Source organism: Heptranchias perlo, chromosome 25, assembly GCF_035084215.1.
Source record: "Heptranchias perlo isolate sHepPer1 chromosome 25, sHepPer1.hap1, whole genome shotgun sequence".
Taxonomy (NCBI): domain Eukaryota; kingdom Metazoa; phylum Chordata; class Chondrichthyes; order Hexanchiformes; family Hexanchidae; genus Heptranchias; species Heptranchias perlo.
The window spans coordinates 25,077,487-25,099,658 of NC_090349.1; the positions used below are offsets into that span (position 1 = coordinate 25,077,487).

The following is a 22,172-nucleotide window of genomic DNA, read 5'->3' on the forward strand; positions in this document are numbered from 1 at the left end:
ATCAATTACTATAGCTGACCCTTTTTGATTCTCCCCCCACGCTGCAGAAGCGGGGTGATTCATGGTATGGTACTGTCCATCTGCCGCCTGTGGACAATTTCTGCTCATCAGAATAAGTTTAAAACGCTTCATCAGATTTTAAACACACTTCATCAGGTTTTATCTACACTTCATGGGTGATGACTTTGCATCAAATACTGGGTTTCAACAATGGGCATGCTGGCACCTGTATGTGCATGTATGCGCACGTTTGTGTCCATGAACACTGATGTAGCACCTCAATTTTTACAATACAAAGTTTCATAAGTGGCTTCAATCATCAGGCACCAAATCTCTTCACAAATGGGCATGCCGGGAGATGTGTGTGCATGTGTGTGTTCATACATCCATAAATTGTGGCCTACCTCTGACTTAGTAAATTGAAGATGTTTGATTAGATTTTAACCAAAGTTTGTTAACAACTTATCAGGCACTGAGTTGCTTTCACAAATGTGCATGCTGGTTTTATTGTTGGTTTCTAATCTTTGTGCTATTTGAATTATTAAGCAGTGATACTTAGTGAACTAGGTAGTGTGCTTAAGGCCATATTATACATTGAGTCTATTAATGCCTGTTAATTGAAATGAAATGAAAGTTGTATTATTTTGATGTTGTATAAACTTATTTTTTGAAAAAGTAAGTTCAACTACAGTTCTTCAATAATTACTAATTTGAATGTTATTCTCGGCATTCTGTTGTAGCTTAAAAGATGTGAAAAGATATTGTCATAATCTGTTACAAATGCTAAATATTTGTAATCATTAAATCTCAAATATTAAGCATTTTCTTTTCAAGCTTCATTTTATCCTGAACTGTAACAAAATCTAATGTCCTGTTGCCGCGTGTTATTATTAGTGTCATCTGGTTTTGAATGTTCATGTCATTAAATTACATTTTTCATTCTTTTTTTAAAAAAAAATTCCAGGTTTACAATTTAGTTTTCTGATTCAGGTGAAATTTAGTTGCTTGATGGCTTTAAAAGCAGGTACAGCTGATAACTGGAATTGTTCCAGCTGATTTTAGTTGGTTCCCCTTTAATCTCTCAGACCCTTTTGCCTATATTAAAGAGTAGCAGTTTTTTCTAAAACTATCCTATAAGTTTCTTCCCATGTTCATAATAAAAAAAGTAACTCTCTGTTAAATGAAATAACATGTTGTTGTATTGCTGATATTTAGCCAAATTTGTTGCTTTAAGGTTGTGAACAAATATATTATTAAATGGGTTTGAGAAACAAAGTTGTATTAGGACTTGAATCTTCTCTTTATCTGATTGCATTATGCATGGGGGTCTAGTGTTTAATTTATCTATTGCCACTAGTACTGTATTTTGTTATCTTCCAATCATCCACATTTAAATATCAACAACAACTTGCATTTATAGAATGCCTTTAATGTAGGAAAGTGCTTCACAGAGGTGTAATCAGAAATAAATGAGCCAAAGAAGGAGATATTAGAAGGGGTCAAAGAGATTTTAAGGAGGATCTTAAAGTAGAAACGGGAGGCAAGGGGGCATAAACTGGGAATTCAAGTGCATGGGGCCTAGGTTGCTGAAGGCTCATTCGCCATTGGTGTGACAAAGGGGTGTGGGGGCTGATGCACAAGTCAGAATCGAAGGAACAGAAAGTTCATGGGATAGAGAGGGATGAGACCATGACGGGATTTAAACATGAGGAAGAATATTTTAAGTTAGAGACGTTGTGGGGACTTGAAGCCAGTGTAAATCAGCAACAACATGGGTGGTGGGTGAATGGGATTTGGTGTGGGATAGGATACGGGCAACAGAGTTTTGGATGAGCTAAAGTTTATGGAGGATGGGAGGCCAACCTGTAGAGCATTGGAATAGTTGAGGCTGGAGGTGACAAAGGCATGGATGAGGATTTCAGCATTTGATTAAACTTAGGCTATCCGTTATAAATTTCCAAAAATTGTAAACTATAGGTTTTTCGGAATACTCTGTTATAACTGCCAAACCTTGATCTCCAAATAATGGTATCACAGTTTAGAAATAAATATTTATATTTGGTCTGCATGTAGGTGCTTTAAAACTAATTTTGCTGGTCTTGTGCATTAACTGTGCTATTTAGATGTGACCTTAAGCAAGATTTTATTTTATGAGATATATTTCTTTTTAGTGATTGCAAGTGCTGTAACCACAGGGCTCTACATTGACTTTTCTAATCTAGGTGGCCAACAGGGAAAAAGGTTTGTGTAAGCCACATACCTGAAACATATATTGTACTTTACCATTCAAACTACAGGAAAACTTTGTGGGAACATTTTTTTTAAGATGGACTGCATCTGATGCAAAGCTCCCTGCACCCCCCCCCCCCCCCCCACCACTGCCACAGTTTTCTTCAGGTTGAGACCCGTGAATTATTTACTAAATTGACATAACTAGATGTAAAAATAAAGTTCTTCACCTCTGTTTTGTTGCTGTTTGTTAATCTGTTTATAGTGATTTGGATTTGAACATCAGAATTGAGCATAGTGGATTGCAATGTATTTGGAGGAAGAGTCGTCTTTTTGGCAGAGAAATTGGAACGTAACTTGATCAATTCAATATTTTGTCAAATGTATACTTATACCAGGTATCCTGTTGAATCACAGAGGTCAGGGCTACCAACCTCTGCTATGTATTGACCATGCAGCAACAAAAGGCACACGTTATTTTGTGTCCTATTTGATTCCTGCAAATGTGGACATTATTGACATGAAACTGAGGACTTCCTTCAAAAAAAATTGCGCAAAGTTGGATGACAAGTTAGCTATCATAGGAGACGTCATACGCCATTCTATTTCCTAAGAAAGCTGCAGCCACTGTCAACTACATGGCATTTTTCTTGGGCACTGTTAGGAACAGCTGAATATCAATAGGTTATGTAGAAGATTTAACAATGCCATATCTCATGCATATGCACACGCGCGGATCAATCTGATCTTTTAGTGATGTCAAAATAAAAATAAATTGGTATTTGTGAATAACTGGGAATTTTAAATGATCAACTTTGAAATCTTGATTCAGATCGTACATGTTTTTCTTTCCTAAGAAATGCCCACTATCCATATCTTCTGGTGCGGGGAAGTTATTTGTTGTCTATCTTTTGCAATTTATTGACTTGATGTGAAAGGTTTTTGCATATATTTTGAGGAAGATTTCTTGATGTAATATCGAATAGGCTTTTTGTTTTTTCTTATTATTTTGAAATATAAACCTTTAAAAAGTGAGTCACAAATTTAAAAACTTGTGAGCATAAACTTCACAGTGCCTTTTATTTTTGTTTCACAATTTGAAAAATGATTAATCTCTATTTCTGCAGTAAAATTGCATGATCCCTTTAATTTATGACCCCATTTTACACATCTTAACATGAGCTAATTATTGACCTAGTTATACACAGGTCACCAGTAGGATTTGTGCTTCCTGTTTGACTACAGCAGCTACAGCCTGGTAGTTCTTGAGGCTAAAATCATTATTTCCCCAGAAAAGATGCAATGTGTACCATGGGGGTCGAAAGATATTTTGAACATATTTACTTGAACATAATGCAGAGCAAATTCCTGTTATCCGGCAGTGACTGATCACAAATTGAGGGCTTTACCCATGATGTCATAAGTAGCACTGCTGTCACTGCCTGTCTATTTTTAAAAGTGAGTGATTGGTTCAGAGAGAACATTGTGTCTGAAAATTCTAATTTGTCATGGATCCCAGATCATTTGGCATTTTAACTGTCTCTTTACATTTCGATATATTAAGTACCATTGTTCATGTCATTTTTGTTTTGTGAGCGCTGTGACTGATCTGTGACAACAATGTGACTGAAAAATCTCATCTATGATAATTGTTGTATATTGGTCCCTGATAACAAAGTGACTGTTTGGTAGCCGCTACTCATTGGTCCCTGATCATTTGGCATTTAAACTACTTCTTTTATGCAAGTACAGCGCTATTGTTGATGTCACTTTTTTAGCACTGTGATTGACCCTTTGGCTGAAGTACTCAGTAAACAAGAGCACAAGAAACCTGCTAGTACAAAAGAAACAAACTTTTTTTTTATTATTCTCGGGATGTGGACGATGTTGGCAAGGATGCATTTATTGCCCATTCCTATTTGTCTTGAGAAGGTGGTGGGCCTTCTCCATGAAGCGCTGCACCTTGTGATGATAGAACTCACACAATGCGGTTAGATAGGGAATTCAAGATGTTGATGGTGGGCAACTCTGCTATAGTGGTACCGTTTAAGGTCATGGGGAGACAGCTGGAGTTTCTCTAGTTCAAGGAGATCATTACCCTGGCACTAATGTGGCTTGCTACTTATTAGCCCAATCCCTTATGTTAGCCAGGTCCTGCTGCAGGCTGGCATGGGCTAATTCATTGTCGGGATTGTTGTGAATGAAGATAAACACTGTTAAATCATCAACCTCCAGGAATACGTCCAACCGGAGTTGGCAACCCTACTGCCTCCCACGCGTCATTTAAGTGCCGCCTTAAAACCCACCTCTGTGCTTAAGCTTTCAGTCACCTCCCTTAATATCTCCTCTTTTGGCTCAGAATCATTTTTTTCTCGCACCTCAAGTGCTTCAGAACATTTTTCGACATTAACAGCGTGATATAAGTACAAGTTGCTTTATATATGAATTCAACTTTCATGGTAATGATTTGACACTTGTTTTCATTTTCTTGAAACCTAATGATTCATACCAGATCAGTGCATCCTTTTTATCCCATTCTTGTATTCATATTTTTTCCCATTAAAAAAAAAAATTATTGTCCTTTTTTGAGGTTACCCCTATCCTGTGCAGATGCCACCTTCCAGACACCTTCCAGACCTATGTCCACACTGCAGTCTACTTTTGCTAAGAGGTGCATGTTAGCAATCTGGGTGGACTAACCTACTTGATATTTTTCCTCCCTCGCAACCCCCCCACCCTGCCCAGTGGCATATCGCCTCCACTTGATGCCTCTTCCTGACAGCCCACACAAAATCTGGAGCTCCCCAAATGGAGCATGATGAGCATGAACTTGCATCCCACCACAAGATTTCATCAAACACCAGTCTCCAGACTATTGCATCCTAAGCAGTATCATCTTCCCATTGGAAAAATATTGCATTGAAGAAAGCAAAAATGCAAACAAGATTTTAGTTTTATAATTAAACTGTTGGATTTTTTTTCAGTTCTTTCAAAACTAATAACGTCTATTGGGTTTCTTGTTTAAAAATTACAACCTTTTAATATTCAGATTTTAAAAAAATTAACTGGATATTTTCTTTCAATTCAATTTGCCTCAGTATTTACCAGGGAGACTAACAAGATGGGCATGACATTAGAAGAAGAAATAAAAAAAAGATATAAAACATTTAAAATAGAAAAGGGGTGTTAGAATTGATAAACTAATCAAGCGTAAAGAGGATAAAACTCCTGGTCCAGATGGATTGCATCCACGCATATTAAAAGAGAGGGAAGAGATAGCAGAGGCACTATTACATAAATAGAAAAATTCATTAGAAAAGGGATTAGTGCTAGAGGATTGGCGGACAGCTAATGTGATTCCTATATTTAAAAAGGGAGATAGAACAAGTCCAGGGAACTATAGACCAGATAGCTTAACGTCAGTGGTAGGAAAGATAATGGAATCTTCACTCAAAGATGTAATAGAAAAACATCTAGAAAACAAAAATATAATAGAGTAGATGGCACAAATTTCAGCAGAGAAAGTCATGCTTGACCAACCTTATTGAATCCTTTTAAGAAGTAACAAAGAGTAGACATAGGGTAATGCAATAGATGTAATCTATTTGGCTTTTCAAAAGGCCTTCGATAAGGTATCACATTGTAGACTCATGACTAAGATCTAGAGCATGTGGAATCGGGACAGGTAGCAGAGTGGATAGCAAGCTGGCTACAAAACAGAAAACAGAGAGTAGGGGTTAAGGGTAGTTAATCAGACTGGTAAAGGTGGGAAGTGATGTTCCACAGGGATTGGTGCTGGGACCACTGTTGTTCACAATTTACAATAACGATTTGGACTCGGGAATCGGAAGCACAATTTCAGAATTTGCGGACAACACCAAATTGGGGGCTGTAGTTAATACAGAGGAAGAATGTCAAAATGCAAAAAGACATTAATAAACTTGCAGAATGGGCGTGTAATTGGCAAATGAATTTCAATATAGATAAATGTGAGGTGGTGCAATTGGGTAGGAAGAATAAGGAGGCCACATACTGCTTGGATAATAGAGTCTAAATGGGATAGAGGAGCAGTGGGATCTGGGGATACAGATACACAAGTCACTAAAAGTAGCGACGCAGATTAATAAGGCCATAAAAAAGGCAAACCAAGCACTGGGGTTCATTCCTAAATGCATAGAATTGAAAAGCAGAGACGTTATGTTAAACTTGTATAGAACCTTGGTTAGACCACACTTCTGGTCGCCATATTTTAAAAAGGATATAGACGCAATGGAGAAGGTGCAAAAAAGATTCACAAGGATGATACCAGAACTGAGAGGATACACTTCTTAGGAAATGCTGAACAGGCTGGGGCTCTTTTCTCTCGAAAAGAGAAGGCTTAGGGGTGAGCTGATAGAGGCCTTTATGATAATGAAGGGGTTTGATGGGTAGACGTAGAGAAAATGTTTCCACTTGTGGGGGAGTCCAACACTGGAGGTCATAAATATAAGATAATCACTAATATATCCAATAGGGAATTCAGGAGAAACATCTTCACCCAAAGAGTGGTTGGAATGTGGAACGCGCTACCACAAGGAGTAGTTGTGGCAATTAGCATAGATGCATTTAAAGGGAAGCTAGATAAGCACATGAGGGAGAAATGAATGGAAGGGTATGCTGATAGGGTTAGATGAAGAGGGGTGGGAAGAGACTCATATGGAGGAGCATAAACGCTGGCATAGACCAATTGGGCCGGATAGCCTGTTTCTGTGCTGTAGACTCGGTGTAGTAGATGTTATTGCTTGTAACAAAACCAAACAATTTCAAAAAACTGAAGTATGTAATCTGTCATGAATATTCCTGTTTATAAAGGATGAAATTTTCTTGAACTATTACATGATTAATTGCTTTACATTGAGGCTCGGAATCTGCAATATGTGTTAACATATAAAATTAAAAATGTTTCTCAAGTCATTTTAATTGCCCAATCATTGAAAGAAAAACAAATAAATAGTACTTAAACACTAAAAACTGTATAATCTTACAAAAGTTGGAACAGTCATAATACTGCATCCTAAATAAAAACAGAAAATGCTGGAAATACACAGCAGGTTAGTCAGCAGCAGTCAAAAGAACACACAAGTTCTGATGTTTCGGGTGTTTACTCTATATCAGAAAAGATTACAGAAAGATAAACTGGTACGATTGGGAAAAAAAGACAGAAAAAAGAGGAGGGGAGAAAATCAAAAGATACAACAATCTTGGTGCCCTCTGCCACTTTAGTGGGCCAGAAATTGCTGGGCAGTCGCTTCATTAGAATGATGCATTAATGTCACTCGCCATTACTAATTTGTAAGAAATCCAGTAATTTGCTGAGTAAAAGAGATACGCCATAAGTTCTGATCCTTTGCAGATTGTTGGACAATTTGCACCGCTCAGCTGTTAGCCTCACCAAAGCCGATAAAAGTTTGTTCTCGTCGTGAGGCTTCCCATTGAACTTACTGACAATCCTGAAATTGCTGGATTTATGGCATCGTTACAAATTATTCCTGCTGCAGCCATTTAGGGCTGGTAATTAATGTGGTAGAGGACCCTGGTAATGGCGTGATTTATGGTCCTCACATGGAGGCCTATAAAGGGGCCAGTGATGCTGCGGAGTCTCACTCCAGCAGGTAATGAAGTGTTCCTAGAGGGTTTTTATTTTTATCTGTCTTGGCAGTCTTTTTGTGCCAGTTTTACCATCCACAATCCTGTTAATGTCGGAAGGCAATAATTTTCAGGACACAAAGGTGTTTCGACACTGAGAAGATGGTTACTCATTCAACTACAAATTGGATAGATTTCTTTCAGAAAATAACATTTTGGGATATAGTATATGAGTAATTTGAGGCAGGATGTGGTAAGTGTAGCATGCTTGGGAGGAAAAAGGTGACTTTTGATATGGTTCCCAAAGCTTTCCACCACTGGGGTTTTTCCTTGTCATTTTTGGGTCTGTTGTCGTCTAATTGATAGAGATTAATTGCTATGATTGGTCAACAAGTCTATTATCATTGTATCATACGACTACCAGTATGGTAGAAGGCGAACTAAATGGACCTTGGTCTTTTTTTTGTCCAGCAATTCCTACGTTCCTATGAAAGCAGTGCAATGGCATACCCACTGGGTGTTCCACTGCTGCTGATCATGATGGACGGGGTCGTTGGTTCCATACTTCATGGGTCAAGAATGTTTGTGCCTTTCATGCACTTACCCTGCCATTTACATTCACTTCTTAAGGACCAATACAGTAATCCCCAAACACAATTGGGTTACAATTTCCTCTTCTGCTAGTTCTTTTAAAAAAGATTCTTTCTTTTACTTTCTGTTTTTTTTTCTTTCTCTTAATCCACTCTTTTTTTCCCTCTATTCCTCTTTCTGTCTCTCTTTTGTTTTACTCTAATTCACCCTATTTCTGTCTTTCGTTCTGTTTCGTTCTCTCTCCTTTCCTTGCATTGGGCACGACGTTCATGAGGGCCCAGATACAACATTAACATCACTACTCCGTTATCGTATTGATGTTCCAGCAATTTGCGGCACAAATATAGTGCAATGTCCATGGTGAGCATAAAAGTCCAATTAACGTCGTTCTCTGCCAAACGTGCCATTGCAGCAATTTCTGTCCCAATAATTTTAATTTCTCTGGTATCTATCATTTTTTCAGCATAGATGTCCAGTCCATCTGCACCTCCATCCCTCACCAGGGTAATCTCCAGACTCTGCTTCTTCTTTGAACAGCAGCTCAGCCAGCATACCATTTGCCTTCCTAATTGATTGCTGTACCTGCGTTTTAACTTTGTGTTTTGTGTACAAGGACACCCAAATCCGTCTGAACACCAACGTTTAATAGTTTCTCACCATTTAAAAAATAATTAGTTTTTCTATTCTTCCTACCAAAGTGAATAACCTCACATTTCCCCACATCATATTCCATCTTCCACCTGCCCACTCACTTAATCTGTCTATATTCCTTTGCAGACTTTTTACGTCCTCCTCACAGCTTACTTTCCCACCTAGCTTTGTATCGTCAGCAAACTTAGTTACATTACACTCAGTCCCTTCATCTAAGTTATCAATATAGATTGTAAATAGCTGAGGCCCCGGCATTGATCCTTGCGGCACCCCACGAGTTACAGCCTGCCAACCTGAGAATGACCCGTTTATTCCTACTCTTTGTTTTCCGTCCGTTAACCAATCCTCTATCCATGATAATATGTTACCCCCAACCTCATCAGCCCTTATCTTGTGTAACAACCTCTTGTGTGGCACCTTATCGAATACCTTTTGAAAATCCAAATATCCATTGGTTCCCCTTTATCTACCCTGCCAGTTACATCCTCAAAACACTCCAGTAGATTTGTCAAACACGATTTCCCTTTCATAAAACCATGTTGACTCTGCCTAATCATATTATGATTTTCTAAGTGCCCTGTTACCACGCCCTTAATAATGGATCCCAGCATTTTCCCGACGACTGATCTGCTAACTGGCCTGTAATTGCCTGTTTACTCTCTCCCTCCTTTCTTGAATAGCGGTGTTACATTTGCTATCTTCCAATCCACTGGGACCGTTCTGGAATCTAGGGAATTTTGGAAGATCACAACCAATGCATCCACTATCTCTGCAGCCACCTCTTTTAGAGTCCAAGGATGTAGGCCATCTGGTCCAGGGGATTTGTCGGTTTTTAGTCCCATTCATTTCTCCAGTACTTTTTCTTTACTAAAAGTACTACTTCAAGTTCCTCACTCTCATTAGACCCTTGGTGCCCCACTATTTCTGGTGTGTTTTTTGTGTCTTCTACTGTGAAGACAGATACAAAATATTTGTTTAACATCTTTGCCACTTCCTTATTCCCCATTATAATTTCTCCTGTCTCTGCCTTGAAGAGACCCACGTTTGCTTTCACTACTCTGCTCCTTTTTACATAGTATCACAGTTGGTACAGCACAAGAGGAGGCTGTTCAGTCCATCGTGCCTTTGCCGGCTCTTTGAAAGAGCTGTCCAATTAGTCCCATTCCCTTGTTTTTTTTCCATTCAAGTGTTGATCTAACTCGTTTTTGTCGGCAAACGGCAATACTGTTGAGGTACTTGAAGCGGTCACATGTAAATTGAAGCAGAGTTGAGCAGGCTTTTTGACGCTGACTGCATTTGCGTGGATAAAAAGCTAAAGTCAGAAGTGGGATTCCAACCCACGCTCCTAGAAAGGGACCAGAATTCACCAACCTTTGGTAAGGTAAGGATAAGCAGTCCTTGAGTCTGGCGCCTTGGACCACTCGGCCACCCTGACAACCAGGCAGTGCAATGCTCCAAAAGTGTCCTCCAAAATCCATACCCTTACAGAGCTGCCTCGTGCTGATTCCTCCTATGCAAATACAAAACACACACACCATTCACTCTTCTTGCATGACTTATCAGGCAGTGCCAGACATGAAGTTCACCATCCATACAGTGAAACCAACATTCATACACACATTTCTCACAACTTACTCGCATTTTACAACCTGTTGCTTAACATCGTCCTCTCCTACATTTCTGCTTTCTTAACTTGACAAAACACAAGCCATTCAAAAACAAACCACAATCCAACATTCATTCTGAGCAGGACTTTTCAGTCTTTCATTCTCGTGGCCTTCCCTATTCTCACAATACATTTACTTTATGTGACAAGTGCTATTTGGAGCCCGCTCCCCAGAAAATCACCAGGATCTACCTAACTTTGTGAGGGGAAACAAGCCACCCTGCAGGTCTTGTGCCCATGGCCTAAAGCATTAATCTGACCACTACCACCTGAAAGGCCCAGCCTACAAAGTCATGAACTCTGGTAACTTTTACGTGCTGATGACTAAATTGCTTGGCTCTAGTGTCTATTTTTCTGGCAAACTGTTAATGTCAGAAGTACTTATAGAAGCTCTTACAATCTGTTTTTGTATTTCTTGCTAGTTTACTGTCATTCTATTTTCTACCTCTTTATCAATTTTTTAATCATCCTTTGCTGGTTTCCAAAACTCTCCCAATCCTCAGGCTTACTACTCTTGGTAGGCCATTTAACCCATTAACTCCCTCACTGTGATTGGTATGTCTGCTGATTCTCTTCCCCTCCCCGCCCTTACTTTATCCTTTCTAATCTTATTAAAATGTTTGATTTTTATCTTCAGTTCTGATAAAGGCCACATACCTGAAACATCAGAACCTTTTTTTTTTATCTTTACAGATACTGACTGACCTGCGGTGCATTACCAGCATTTTTTTTGTTTCTAATTTCAGATTTGCAGTTTTTCCTTTTAATGATGCTGAATCTTGTTCACTGTCCTTCAGCGTGGGAAATTTGATTCTCCCCCTGTTGCGTTTTTTTTTCTGCACTGTTTTTCAGCCTGCACCATTCACCATTGCTGAATAGTTCCAGGTTTTCTGCCAGTGCTGTTTTCAACTAGCTCATAGGTGGCCTGAGTTGATTTGTCTTCTCACTGTTCCATTTCCTCCCTCCTCTCCACCCATCCTCTGCAAGAAACCTTTTCTTCACTTGTCCCACCTCTTCAGACAGCCCTGACTGAGGTCAAGAATTTACCATGTGAGGAACTGTGGGTCAGAGCCTCATTATCCCGTACCATTCTGTGTTATAGTGATTCAGTATATGAATCTACTTGCACCACTGGGAGAAAATTGTATTTTTAAATGGTTTAGGTCACTAGGTAGCCCATTTTAAAATGTAGAATTTGTACATTAGGTCATTAAAATGGAAAGCAACTATGATAAGCCAAATTATTCATGCAGTACTGCTTTTCAAAGCTATTCAGTATTGTAATGTAGATGTAGGGCTTTTTACTTTTTACTGTAGTAAACACCATCAGTGAAATTGATGCCACTAAACTCTGTAGCTAATATACTCGCTTTTAGCTGTAGCTGTGTAATAGATGGATCAGTTTGTTAGTAGCAATGAACGTGTGAAAGCTTACTAAATAATTATAAAAATATTTCTGCTCCTGTCATTGTTTAAGATCTCATGGTAACTCCCTCGACACAAGTTTTGCAGCTGTGAAGCCGCTGGTTTATTTTTGAAGTGGAAGGTTTATATCTGTACCCATAAGATTATTTTGCACATTTCGCATCAGATTAGCATACGTGACCTAGAAACATTTTAAAGGTATGATGCAGAGCCTCTCCCACTGCTTCTTCACTTGACTCTCATCAGTGGTTACTATAGTAACCTTGCACTCATTTTGCCTTTGCAGAGAAGAGCTGAAGCTGGCAGCAGCCCAGAAGTCCCAGCAGCTGGCAGCACTACATGAGGAAAACGGCAAACTTGCAAGCGAGCTGGGCAGAAGCAAGGACGAAGTCACCAGCCATCAGAAGGTATGTGCTGAGGAAAGGTGCTTGGATCTTTCCACACGACAACAACTCAGTGCTGGCGCTTCAGCATTTCAGAATATGTAATTGGAATAATCTAACATTTTTTTAAAACTTTGATTTATTTACCCAGTATTCTATCCTATTCAGTATAGTTTTCTTCCACAAACCACATTTAATAAATAATCACGGTGTGCATTTTTGCTAATTATATATCGGTCAGTTTAAATAAGTAGATGGCTGATCTTGTCAAAAAATCTTTAGCAATTTTTTTCTTTGGTCACCCAAAGGTTTGGAATTGTTGTATCCATAACAGGTTATATCCATAACCACAATCCTTGCACAGCCTGTTACCCCTAGCAACATACATGCAAAAGCCTCTATTTACATAATTTAATGCATTTTTTGTTTGAGTATATAAGGAATCTGTTTACTAGCTAATTTCCTGCAATAATAGTATCTACATTGACAACTTAAATCTGCTTGCGATTTTCCTAATTTTTTTCCTAAATTGTTTGGTAGAATTTTCTCAGCTGGATTCCTGGTACATCTTGTTCGTATCTACCTACGGAAGTATAATTGGCTGCATATAAGCACCTGGTAGCAATAACCTTCAGTTAACACTGACTTTCCAAACATTGATTTTCAGAATTCAGTAAAACAAAAATTCCAGATGCTGAAAATAATTTTTTTTCATTAATTCATTAACTTTAATTTTTGGTATTTTTAAACTGATGGAATAAAGTACAGTATAGAAAATAGGTATTTAGGGGAAAAAAGGGTTATAGCTCCTCAACTAAGTGAGTTATCATTACATTGGGTGTCATTACAAAAAAGAACAATTTGTTTGTGTAATAATCAGAGCTCAGCAGATTAAATTACAGTATTAACAACTTTCCCAGATATTTTATAGAATAGTTTATTACCCAACATTTTCCTTAGACAAAATTAATTCATAACTAAGTGATAGGTCAGATGTTGAATAAGGTGGCATGAACTTAACCTCGACAAAGTTAATAACCAAGATAAGGTCTAAGAGTGGTTTTACCTTGTAAGAATATGTCTGAAAAATATACCCTATATCTAATTTTTTTTTTAGAAAAAGTAAAAAACAGTTTCCAAAAATGCAACATGAGCAGTTGGTATCCCAATCAATGCCATGAACTTCACAATGCTTCTGAGCTTTGGCATTGAAACATTGCACTGTACTTAGTTGTTTAGACTTAGCTATGCCACTGAAAGCAATGAACAGCAGGAAACCAAGGCTAAATGGCAAAGTATCATGTTTCACTATCTAGCCTCAGAAATGCAGTGGTTAGCAGTCCTGATCCAGAGGCAGGCCAGCTTGTGATGAGATTTTAAAAGTTGAATTTTAAAAAAAAATTGGACATGGTGTATTTTTCAAACTTATACTTGATAATACTTCATATGTTGTTACCAGGGAGACTAACATGGTGGGCATGACATTAGAAGAAAAGATCAAAAAAGATATAAAGATATTTAAGATAGAAAGGGGGGAGATAATTGATAAACTAATCAAACTTAGAGAGCATAAAATCTCTGGTCCGGATGGATTGCATCTGCGCATATTAAAAGAAGTTAGGGAAGAGATAGCAGAGGCACTATTACATATATATAAACATTTATTAGAGAAGGACTGGCGGACAGCTAATGTGATTCCTGTATTTAAAAGGGGAGATAGAACGAGACCAGGGAACTACAGACCAATTAACTTAATGTTGGTGGTGGGAAAGATAATGGAATCCTTACTCAAAGATGTACTAAAAAAAAAATCTAGAAACCGAAAATATAATTAAGAATAGTCAGCACGGATTTCAAAAGGGAATGTCATGCTTGGCCAACCTTTTGAATTCTTGAAGTAACGGAAAGGGTGGACAAGGGTATTGCAGTAGATGTAATATATTTAGATATTCAAAAGGCCTTTGATAAGGTGCCACGTAGAAGACTCATGACTAAGGTCAGAGCATTTGGAGTCGGGACAAGTAGCAGAATGGATAACAAGCTGGCTATAAAACAGAAAAGAGAGAGTATGGGTTAAAGGTAGCTGCTTAGACTGGCAAATTGTGGCAAGTGGTGTTCCACAAGGATTGGTGCTGGCATCATTTACATAAATGATTTGGACTTAGGAATCAGAAGCACAATTTCAAAATTTGCAGACAACACCAAATTGGGGGGTATAGTTAATACCCAGGAGGACTGCGACCGAATACAGGAGGACATTAATAAATTTGCAGAATGGGCGTGTAATTGGCAAATGAATTTCAATATAGATAAGTGTGAGGTATTACATTTTGATAGGAAGAATAAGGGGGACATATACTGCTTTGATATTAAGAGTCTAAGTGGAGTAGAGGTGCAGAGGGATCTGGGGGTACAGATACAAAAATCACTAAAAGTAGCGACGCAGGTTAATAAGGCCATTTTAAAAAAAAACCAAGCACTGGGGTTCATTTCCAGAGGGATAGAATTGAAAAGTAGAACAGTTATGTTAAACTTGTATAGAACCTTGGTTAGACCTCACTTAGTGTATTGTGAACAGTTCTGGTCTCCATCTTATAAAAAGGATATAGAAGTACTGGAGAAGGTGCAAAAAAGATTTACTAGGATAATACCAGAACTGAGTGTTATACCTGTCAGGAAAGATTGAACAGGCTGGGGCTCTTTTCTCTAGAAAGGAGAAGACTGAGGGGTGACCTGATAGGGGCCATAAATATAAGATAGTCACCAATAAGTCCAATAGGGAATTCAGGAGAAACTTTTTTTACCCAGAGAGTGGTTAGAATGTGGAACTCACTACCACAAGGAGCAGCTGAGGCGACTAGCATAGATGCTTTAAGGGGAAGCTCGATAAACACATGAGGGAGCAAGGAATAGAAGGATATGCTGATAGGGTTAGATGAAGTCGGGAGGGAGGAGGCTCGTGTGGAACATAAACACTGGCATGGACCTGTTGGGTTGAATGGCCTGATTCTGTGCTGTACATTCTATGTGTCACTCTCTACTTCACCAGTATGAATATTTTGATTTTATTTAATTTCACATCCCAGCCATCTTGTGGCCTGTCTTATTGTGGTTGCCAATTAGTCTTGAACTATGGGCAGCTTTGTGCTATTAGCCTATGATCACAATGAACTTGCTTGAGGCTGCCCAAATATTTGTTCAGAACCTGACAGCCAGTGAAGAAAGGAGACTTGTTCATACTTGGACAGGAGCCAAGATTCCCAGCGATGAAAGGCCAGCATTTTTGACCCATTGCGACACCTGGTGCCCCCTAACCTGTTTGACTCTGACCAGTTATAGCTGAAGATTTCTCTTGCATGTCTACAAATATTCCAAGAGAATAGTATCTTCTTTTCCTTTCTCAGTTGTAGTAGGATTAACATTTTTAAATTACTAGCCTATTTTTAAACAATATATGAAATAAAATAGAAATGAAAAGAGAAATAGAAAGGTAAAGAACAAAGAGGCAAAAACAAAATCAATCAGAAGATAATACAAGACAAACATAAAAGAGAAAAGGACAGAAACAGGGCAAATGGTGAATAGACGAGAGTGATCCATCCTCCTTGTTATCAGTAGGATGTGCCTGCTTTTCTTCAACTGGTTATGACCCACCAGAAAAAGATTAAAGCTTAGTTATACTCGTGCATTTTATGAAGCATTGTCATCTTGATCTGACAACCCAAGCTGATGAGTGGTTTGGAATTGCATACTCCAAGTTGCTTTTAGTATTTGTGTTCTGTACTGTTTTGGCATAACTCATTTTTGTATGGATGTTGAACAAGTGAGGAAGAATGTTTAGTTACTTGGGTTAAGGTACAGTCTTCCTAATTGTTTTAATGTATCTCAATCACTACCTGCTGCTTTGTTCTTTTGATCTGCAGCTTCCTTGTTGCTGTGATGTGGAGATGCCGGTGATGGACTGGGGTGTACAAATGTAAGGAATCTTACAACACCAGGTTATAGTCCAACAGTTTTATTTGAAAATCACAAGCTTTCGGAGGCTTTCTCCTTCGTCAGGTGAGTGTCTCACTGACACTCACCTGACGAAGGAGAAAGCCTCCGAAAGCTTGTGATTTTCAAATAAAACTGTTGGACTATAACCTGGTGTTGTAAGATTCCTTGTTGCTGGGCACTGAAGTGCTTTCAGAACCAGGTCCATGATATGACAGTGGTGGGGAAAACCACTTAATGGCCCAGATTTTGCTGTCAGAATAACAGTGAGGCTAATAGCATCACCGTTATTTATGTGCAAATTTTTTTTATATTTCAAAATAAACTTTATTCATAAAATTTGTAAAGGATATATACAATGCAATTCAAGTCATGCTTCAAACAATACAATATAGGCCATACAATTTACAACGGTACATACAGTACAAATCAATGATCCCGGTACAATCAACAGTTACACATCATACATTGTACATACATTTCATGGCACCCTAAGGTGCCTCATTGCATTACAGTCGTTTCCGGTTACAGATATAGTATATTTCATTACGTTCATTTATCACTTTACATTCCACCCGAGGGGGTTTTTCTTTGATTCCAGCCCCTCTGTATACAACGGCGGGAGGGCTCTAAACAGTGGCCTTTCCCCATAGAGCCTTTGCGTAGGTCGCACCTCGCCTCAGTGCGTCCCGCAGCATTTACTCCTGCACCTTGGAGTGTGCCAGGTGGCAACACTAAGTTGTGGACAACTCCTTCAGCTGGAAGACCAGCATGTTTCAGGCGGACCAGAGGGCCTCCTTCGCTGAGTTGCTGGCCTTCCAGCTGCAGGTGAGATCTGTCTGTGTGTGCATCCCGGGGAACAGTCTGTATAGCACAGTGTCCTGTGTTACCGAAATGTTTGGGTGAACCGGGACAGATACCAACGCATCTCTCTCCACACCCTCTGCGTAAAGAGACAGCCCATCAGGAGGTGGGAGACGGTCTCCTCCCCGCCACAGCCTCGAGGGCAGCTCGCGGTGGCGCTAAGGTTCCATGCGTGTAGGAAGGACCACACTGGGAGGGCCTTTCTCACCACCATCCACGCTACATTCTGGTACCTGTTGGTCAGTTCCTTCGACGAGACGTTCTGCCAATTGGCATCGACCGTCTGGTTGGGGAAGAAGCCGATCAAGTCCACCCTCTCTGTCCCTTGCAGGACTCTGAGAACGTTTCGTGTCGACTACTGTTTGATGGCTTGTGGTTGAAGGGGTTCCTCCTCAGGAACTTCTCCACCTGGGAAAGGTGGGGTGGCGGGGGGGAACTGTCCAGCTGGACGGGACATCCTGCGCCTGCTCGGCCAGCGTGGCCAGACCCAGCATTCTCAGTGTGTTGGACAGGTAGAAACCCAGCATGTAGTGACACTTGGTGTTTGCGTGCTGGGGCTCTACACATATCCTGAGGCAGCCACACACACAGGTGGCCATCGGAATCAGAGCGGCGTTCAGGACGCTCTTCCCCCCTTTGTCTGGGGTCTTGTACATGGTGGTCCTGCAGACGCGTTCTACCTTGAACCTCCAGACAAAGTGGAAGATAGCTCGGGTAACTTTGCTGGTGGAGTTGTGGGGAATGGACCAGACCATGGCCACATAGTGCAACACTGCGAGTACCTCACACCTTATCACCAGGTTCCTGCTGGTTATGGAGAGGAATTGCCCCACCCACATACCAAGCTTCTGTTTAGCCTTGGCGATCCGCTCCTCCCAGTTCTTTGTGCCGGCCAGGGGCCCCCTGAACCAGATCCCCAGCACCTTCAGGTAGTCGGATCAGACGGTGAAGGGGACAAAGGATCTGGTGCAGCAACTTTCGACGAGGGGCAGACGCACGGTTAAACTCCAATATCCAAAAATTGCTGTCCGAGTTGCACTGCTCCACCGTTAGCTTCGCGAAAACGGTATCTCTCTGTCTGCCGCACCATTGAAATGTATTGAATGGCGTGAAGTTGCTGTATTTGCGCAGTAGATACGAACTAAACACGCCACAGAAAGTTAGGGCTGGCCTGAAGTGACGCAAGGAGTCTGCCTGTCTTGGAGCTATTTAAGGTCTGTGCATATTTAATTAAGCCTGGATTCAGACAAAGAGAGCATTTTAGCTGTTAGATTCTTTTAACAATGTGCTAAGACTTAATTATTGCCATTCAACCTCTCAGGCACTGAAAATTAACTATTACAAGTGTGGAGTCTCATTCTTTCAGGTTTTAAGTGTTGTGGGAGATTTTTAAAATGTTTCTGTCTCTTTCTCTTAATCCAATTGTTCTTTCCCTCTCTTTATTTCTCTTTCTGTACCTGATTTGACATTGAATTCGCCCAGTCTAATTTACACTTCCTTCTCAGTCCTTGTGCTGTTAATTTCACAATCCTTCAAGCTGATTGGTTAAGGAAATACATAGTTGCTTGCCCTGTTCACTCAGGTCCCAGATGTGGTTAGATGCCCTGTCACAGCAAAATCTGGGCCACGATAAATGGCGCAAACTCTTAGTTACTGTTCTTCCCATTTGGAAGAAGTTCTGTTCATTTGCATGTGGACCCTACCTATAGTAAATTATCTGACATTTAAACAATTCAGTAGTTGCCTGTGGTGAAAATTCACAAGAGAAAGTAACAAATATGATCACTCCACAGTTTGAAACGTAAAATGTTCTGGTACAACACTTAAATTTTGTATCAGTCTCTTTTCCCTTTATTTGGTTTCTTGTCTTCCACATTACTATGGCTCGAAAGGCCACAGCAGACTTCCGCACAGTCTGTATCAGTGCCACAAGATTTATGATTGAGGTGACGAGACAGATAGTCTCCCTTTTGTCCAGACCCCTTTTTAAATGGTTGCTGTTGCAAATAAAATAACCATTAGTCCACTTACATCAGTGAGTAGCAGGTGGTTATTTAACATGGTTGTCTGGCTACACAAATCAGGAATATAAGTAAGATCCCAGGGTATCAGCCTTGGCTCAGTGGTAACACTCTCGCCTCTGAGTCAGAAGTTTGTGGATTCAAGCCCCACTCCAGAGACTTGAGCACGTAATTCAGGCTGACACTTCAGTGCGGTATTGAGGAAGTGCTGCACTGTTGGAGGTTGCATCTTTCAGATGAGACGTTAAATTGAGGTCCCTTTTTCCATACCAGATGGATGTAGAAAATCTATGGTGGTATTCGAAGAAAGTAGGGGAGTTCTCTTGGTGTCTTGGTCAACATTTATCCCTCAACCAACATCACTAAAACGTTGTCATTTATTTCATTGCTGTTCGTGGGACCTTGTGTGCAAATTGGCTGCCACGTTTCCAAAATTACTACGGGCTTGATTTTTGGACCCCCGAGCCGGCGGTTTCGTGATTGGGGGGGGGGGGGCTCCGAAAATCGGGGATTCCCAGGGCGGGTCCAGAACCTGGCTCCAACCCGTCCACTTCCTGATTCCCCAGTGACACGCTTACATGTGCGCGCAGCCCCTGCATGCAGGACTCCCGCCGGCAATTAATGCTGGCGGGATGCCACTTAAGGTAATTAAGTAGGTACTTCAGGTCGTTTGCAGACCTGATTGACCTGATATTTTAGGAGGGGTGGGATTTTCAAATCAACTGAGACTGTTTCCCATGCTGGGGGAAACACTCCCAGTTGAAATGGACGTGTTGCAGCCATCAGCCTGTTGCAGCTGCAAAGGTCCATTTTACAGGTGGGGGGGGGGGGGGTGACCCTCATTGCAGGAGGCTACCCTGTCACTTTGGACAAAGTTTGGCCTCCACCAATAACAATAAAATTCACAAATTTGCACACTTACCCCAGTGTGCGGACACATTTACCTACCTTGCGTACCCCCTCAAGCGTATATCTTCCGGATGGGGGCCGCCGTAGCTGAAGTCATGACCTCCTCGGAGGGCGAACAGCATCACCAGCCTCGCTGGCCACGCCGTCCACCTCTGACACGTGGAGCTCCACAACACAGTGCTGTGACACATCCACCTGCACAGCAGGAGGGAGGGCAACCGCAGAGAGAAATGTGTCGCAGAAGACACTACCCTCGCCACAGGGTCTACAGACCGAGGCTCAGCTTCCTGGACCTCTCTGAGCAACAGTGCACACGGAGGCTCAGAGTCACTCGACATGTAGTGGTGGACATCTGCAGCCTCCTTCATGCCGAGCTGCTGCGGGCTGGCCCGAGCACCATCTTCTTACCTGTCGCTGTCAAAGTCACCACAGCCCTCAACAACTTCTCCTTCGCATCCTTCCAGGGTGCCACCTGGGACATCGCCGACGTCTCTCAGTCATCTGCACAAAAGAGCGCTGCAAATACACCTACACCCACTCAGCAGTGACACAATGGGTGGCATCAGTTGTGGGTCTTCATAGTGATCCTCAGGAAAGGTCATTATTGCACAAACCAGACAAGATTCGCAAAGACATGGCAGTAGTGGTGACAATATATGTAATGAGTTGATCAGAAATCAAATATAAGTAAAATCCATGACAAACCCTCAAACACCCTTGTGCATCCCCTTCATGCTCACGACATGTTTGCCTTATGCTTCCTACTGCACATATGTGATGAATGCCCTGTGGCTGCAGCACAGGTAGTGGCAGGTTGAGTGAGGCTGACTGTGAAAAAGATGCATGAGAGGGTGAGTATGAGATAGAGCCATGAGATTGTATGTGGATTGGGTTGAGTGGTAGTGGTGGGATGAGTACTGGCGAGGTGAGTAAGTGCAGGTAAGATGAGGATGAGCTTTGAGTGGGTGTGAGGAGTGATGTGACCGAGTAGTGTTGGCAGTGCAGAAGGAGATGTGGGGTGGGGGCGGTGATGTGGCAGACGGAGTGTAGGGGAATGAGTAAGTGTACTCACTTCGGCTGACCTACTTAGGTAATTGAAGCGCCTCCTGCACTGTATGCAGGTGCGCGATATGTTGGTGGTGCAGGTGACCTCCTCTGCCACCTCGAGCCAGGCCTTCATGGTGGCAGAGGCAGGCCACTTCCTCCCGTCTGCCAGGGAGAAGATCTCTGTCCTCCCCCTCCTCCTCACCCAATCCAGTAGGACCTGGAGTGAGGCATCATTAAACCTGGGAGCAGCCTTCCCCAGGGCTGCTCCATGCTGTAATTTTGCCTATTTTCTGCAGCATCAGTCAGTGGAGGACTGTCCCTTTAAATAGGGCTCCTTCAGCTGACAGCCTATGATGCGCCTGCGCAGTCTGCCCGCTGCGTAGCTTTCCAGCGCGAAACCTGGAAGCAAAGGTAAGTACCTTCAATCAAGCTGCGATTGCGTGCGGAGCACCCCGATTTCACTGGGCGTGTTACCCACGCGCCCAGTCGACCCCCCGCTGCCAACCCGCCTCCCTCCTAATATTGGGCCCTACATTTCAGAAGTATTTAATTGGTTGTAAAGTGCTTTGGGACCATCTGAGGTTCTCTATAAATGCAAGTTCTTTCTTTATCTCTGGCTGAAAATATGAGAACTATATTTGTAATGCATCAGTCGGACATCTTCACTGCTCTATTTGATCTTATTGATGTCTGGAACCATCTAGTAATGAATCCAGGGAGTACTCTAAATAATCATGCTATTAAGTCAAGAATAAACAATAGTGAGTT

At 41.1% G+C, this 22,172-nt stretch overlaps 1 protein-coding gene across 7 annotated transcripts in view; it reads left to right on the top strand.

The window, feature by feature from the left end:
* The window catches only part of clip1a (CAP-GLY domain containing linker protein 1a), a 153,539-nt gene that overhangs the window by 108,787 nt on the left and 22,580 nt on the right, over window positions 1–22,172 (top strand). For all 7 annotated transcript variants that reach the window (XM_068005770.1, XM_068005775.1, XM_068005776.1 and 4 more), the window contains one exon: window positions 12,474–12,594. In XM_068005770.1, coding sequence (XP_067861871.1) covers window positions 12,474–12,594 — 121 coding nt within the window. The remainder of the gene's footprint in view (window positions 1–12,473; window positions 12,595–22,172) is intronic.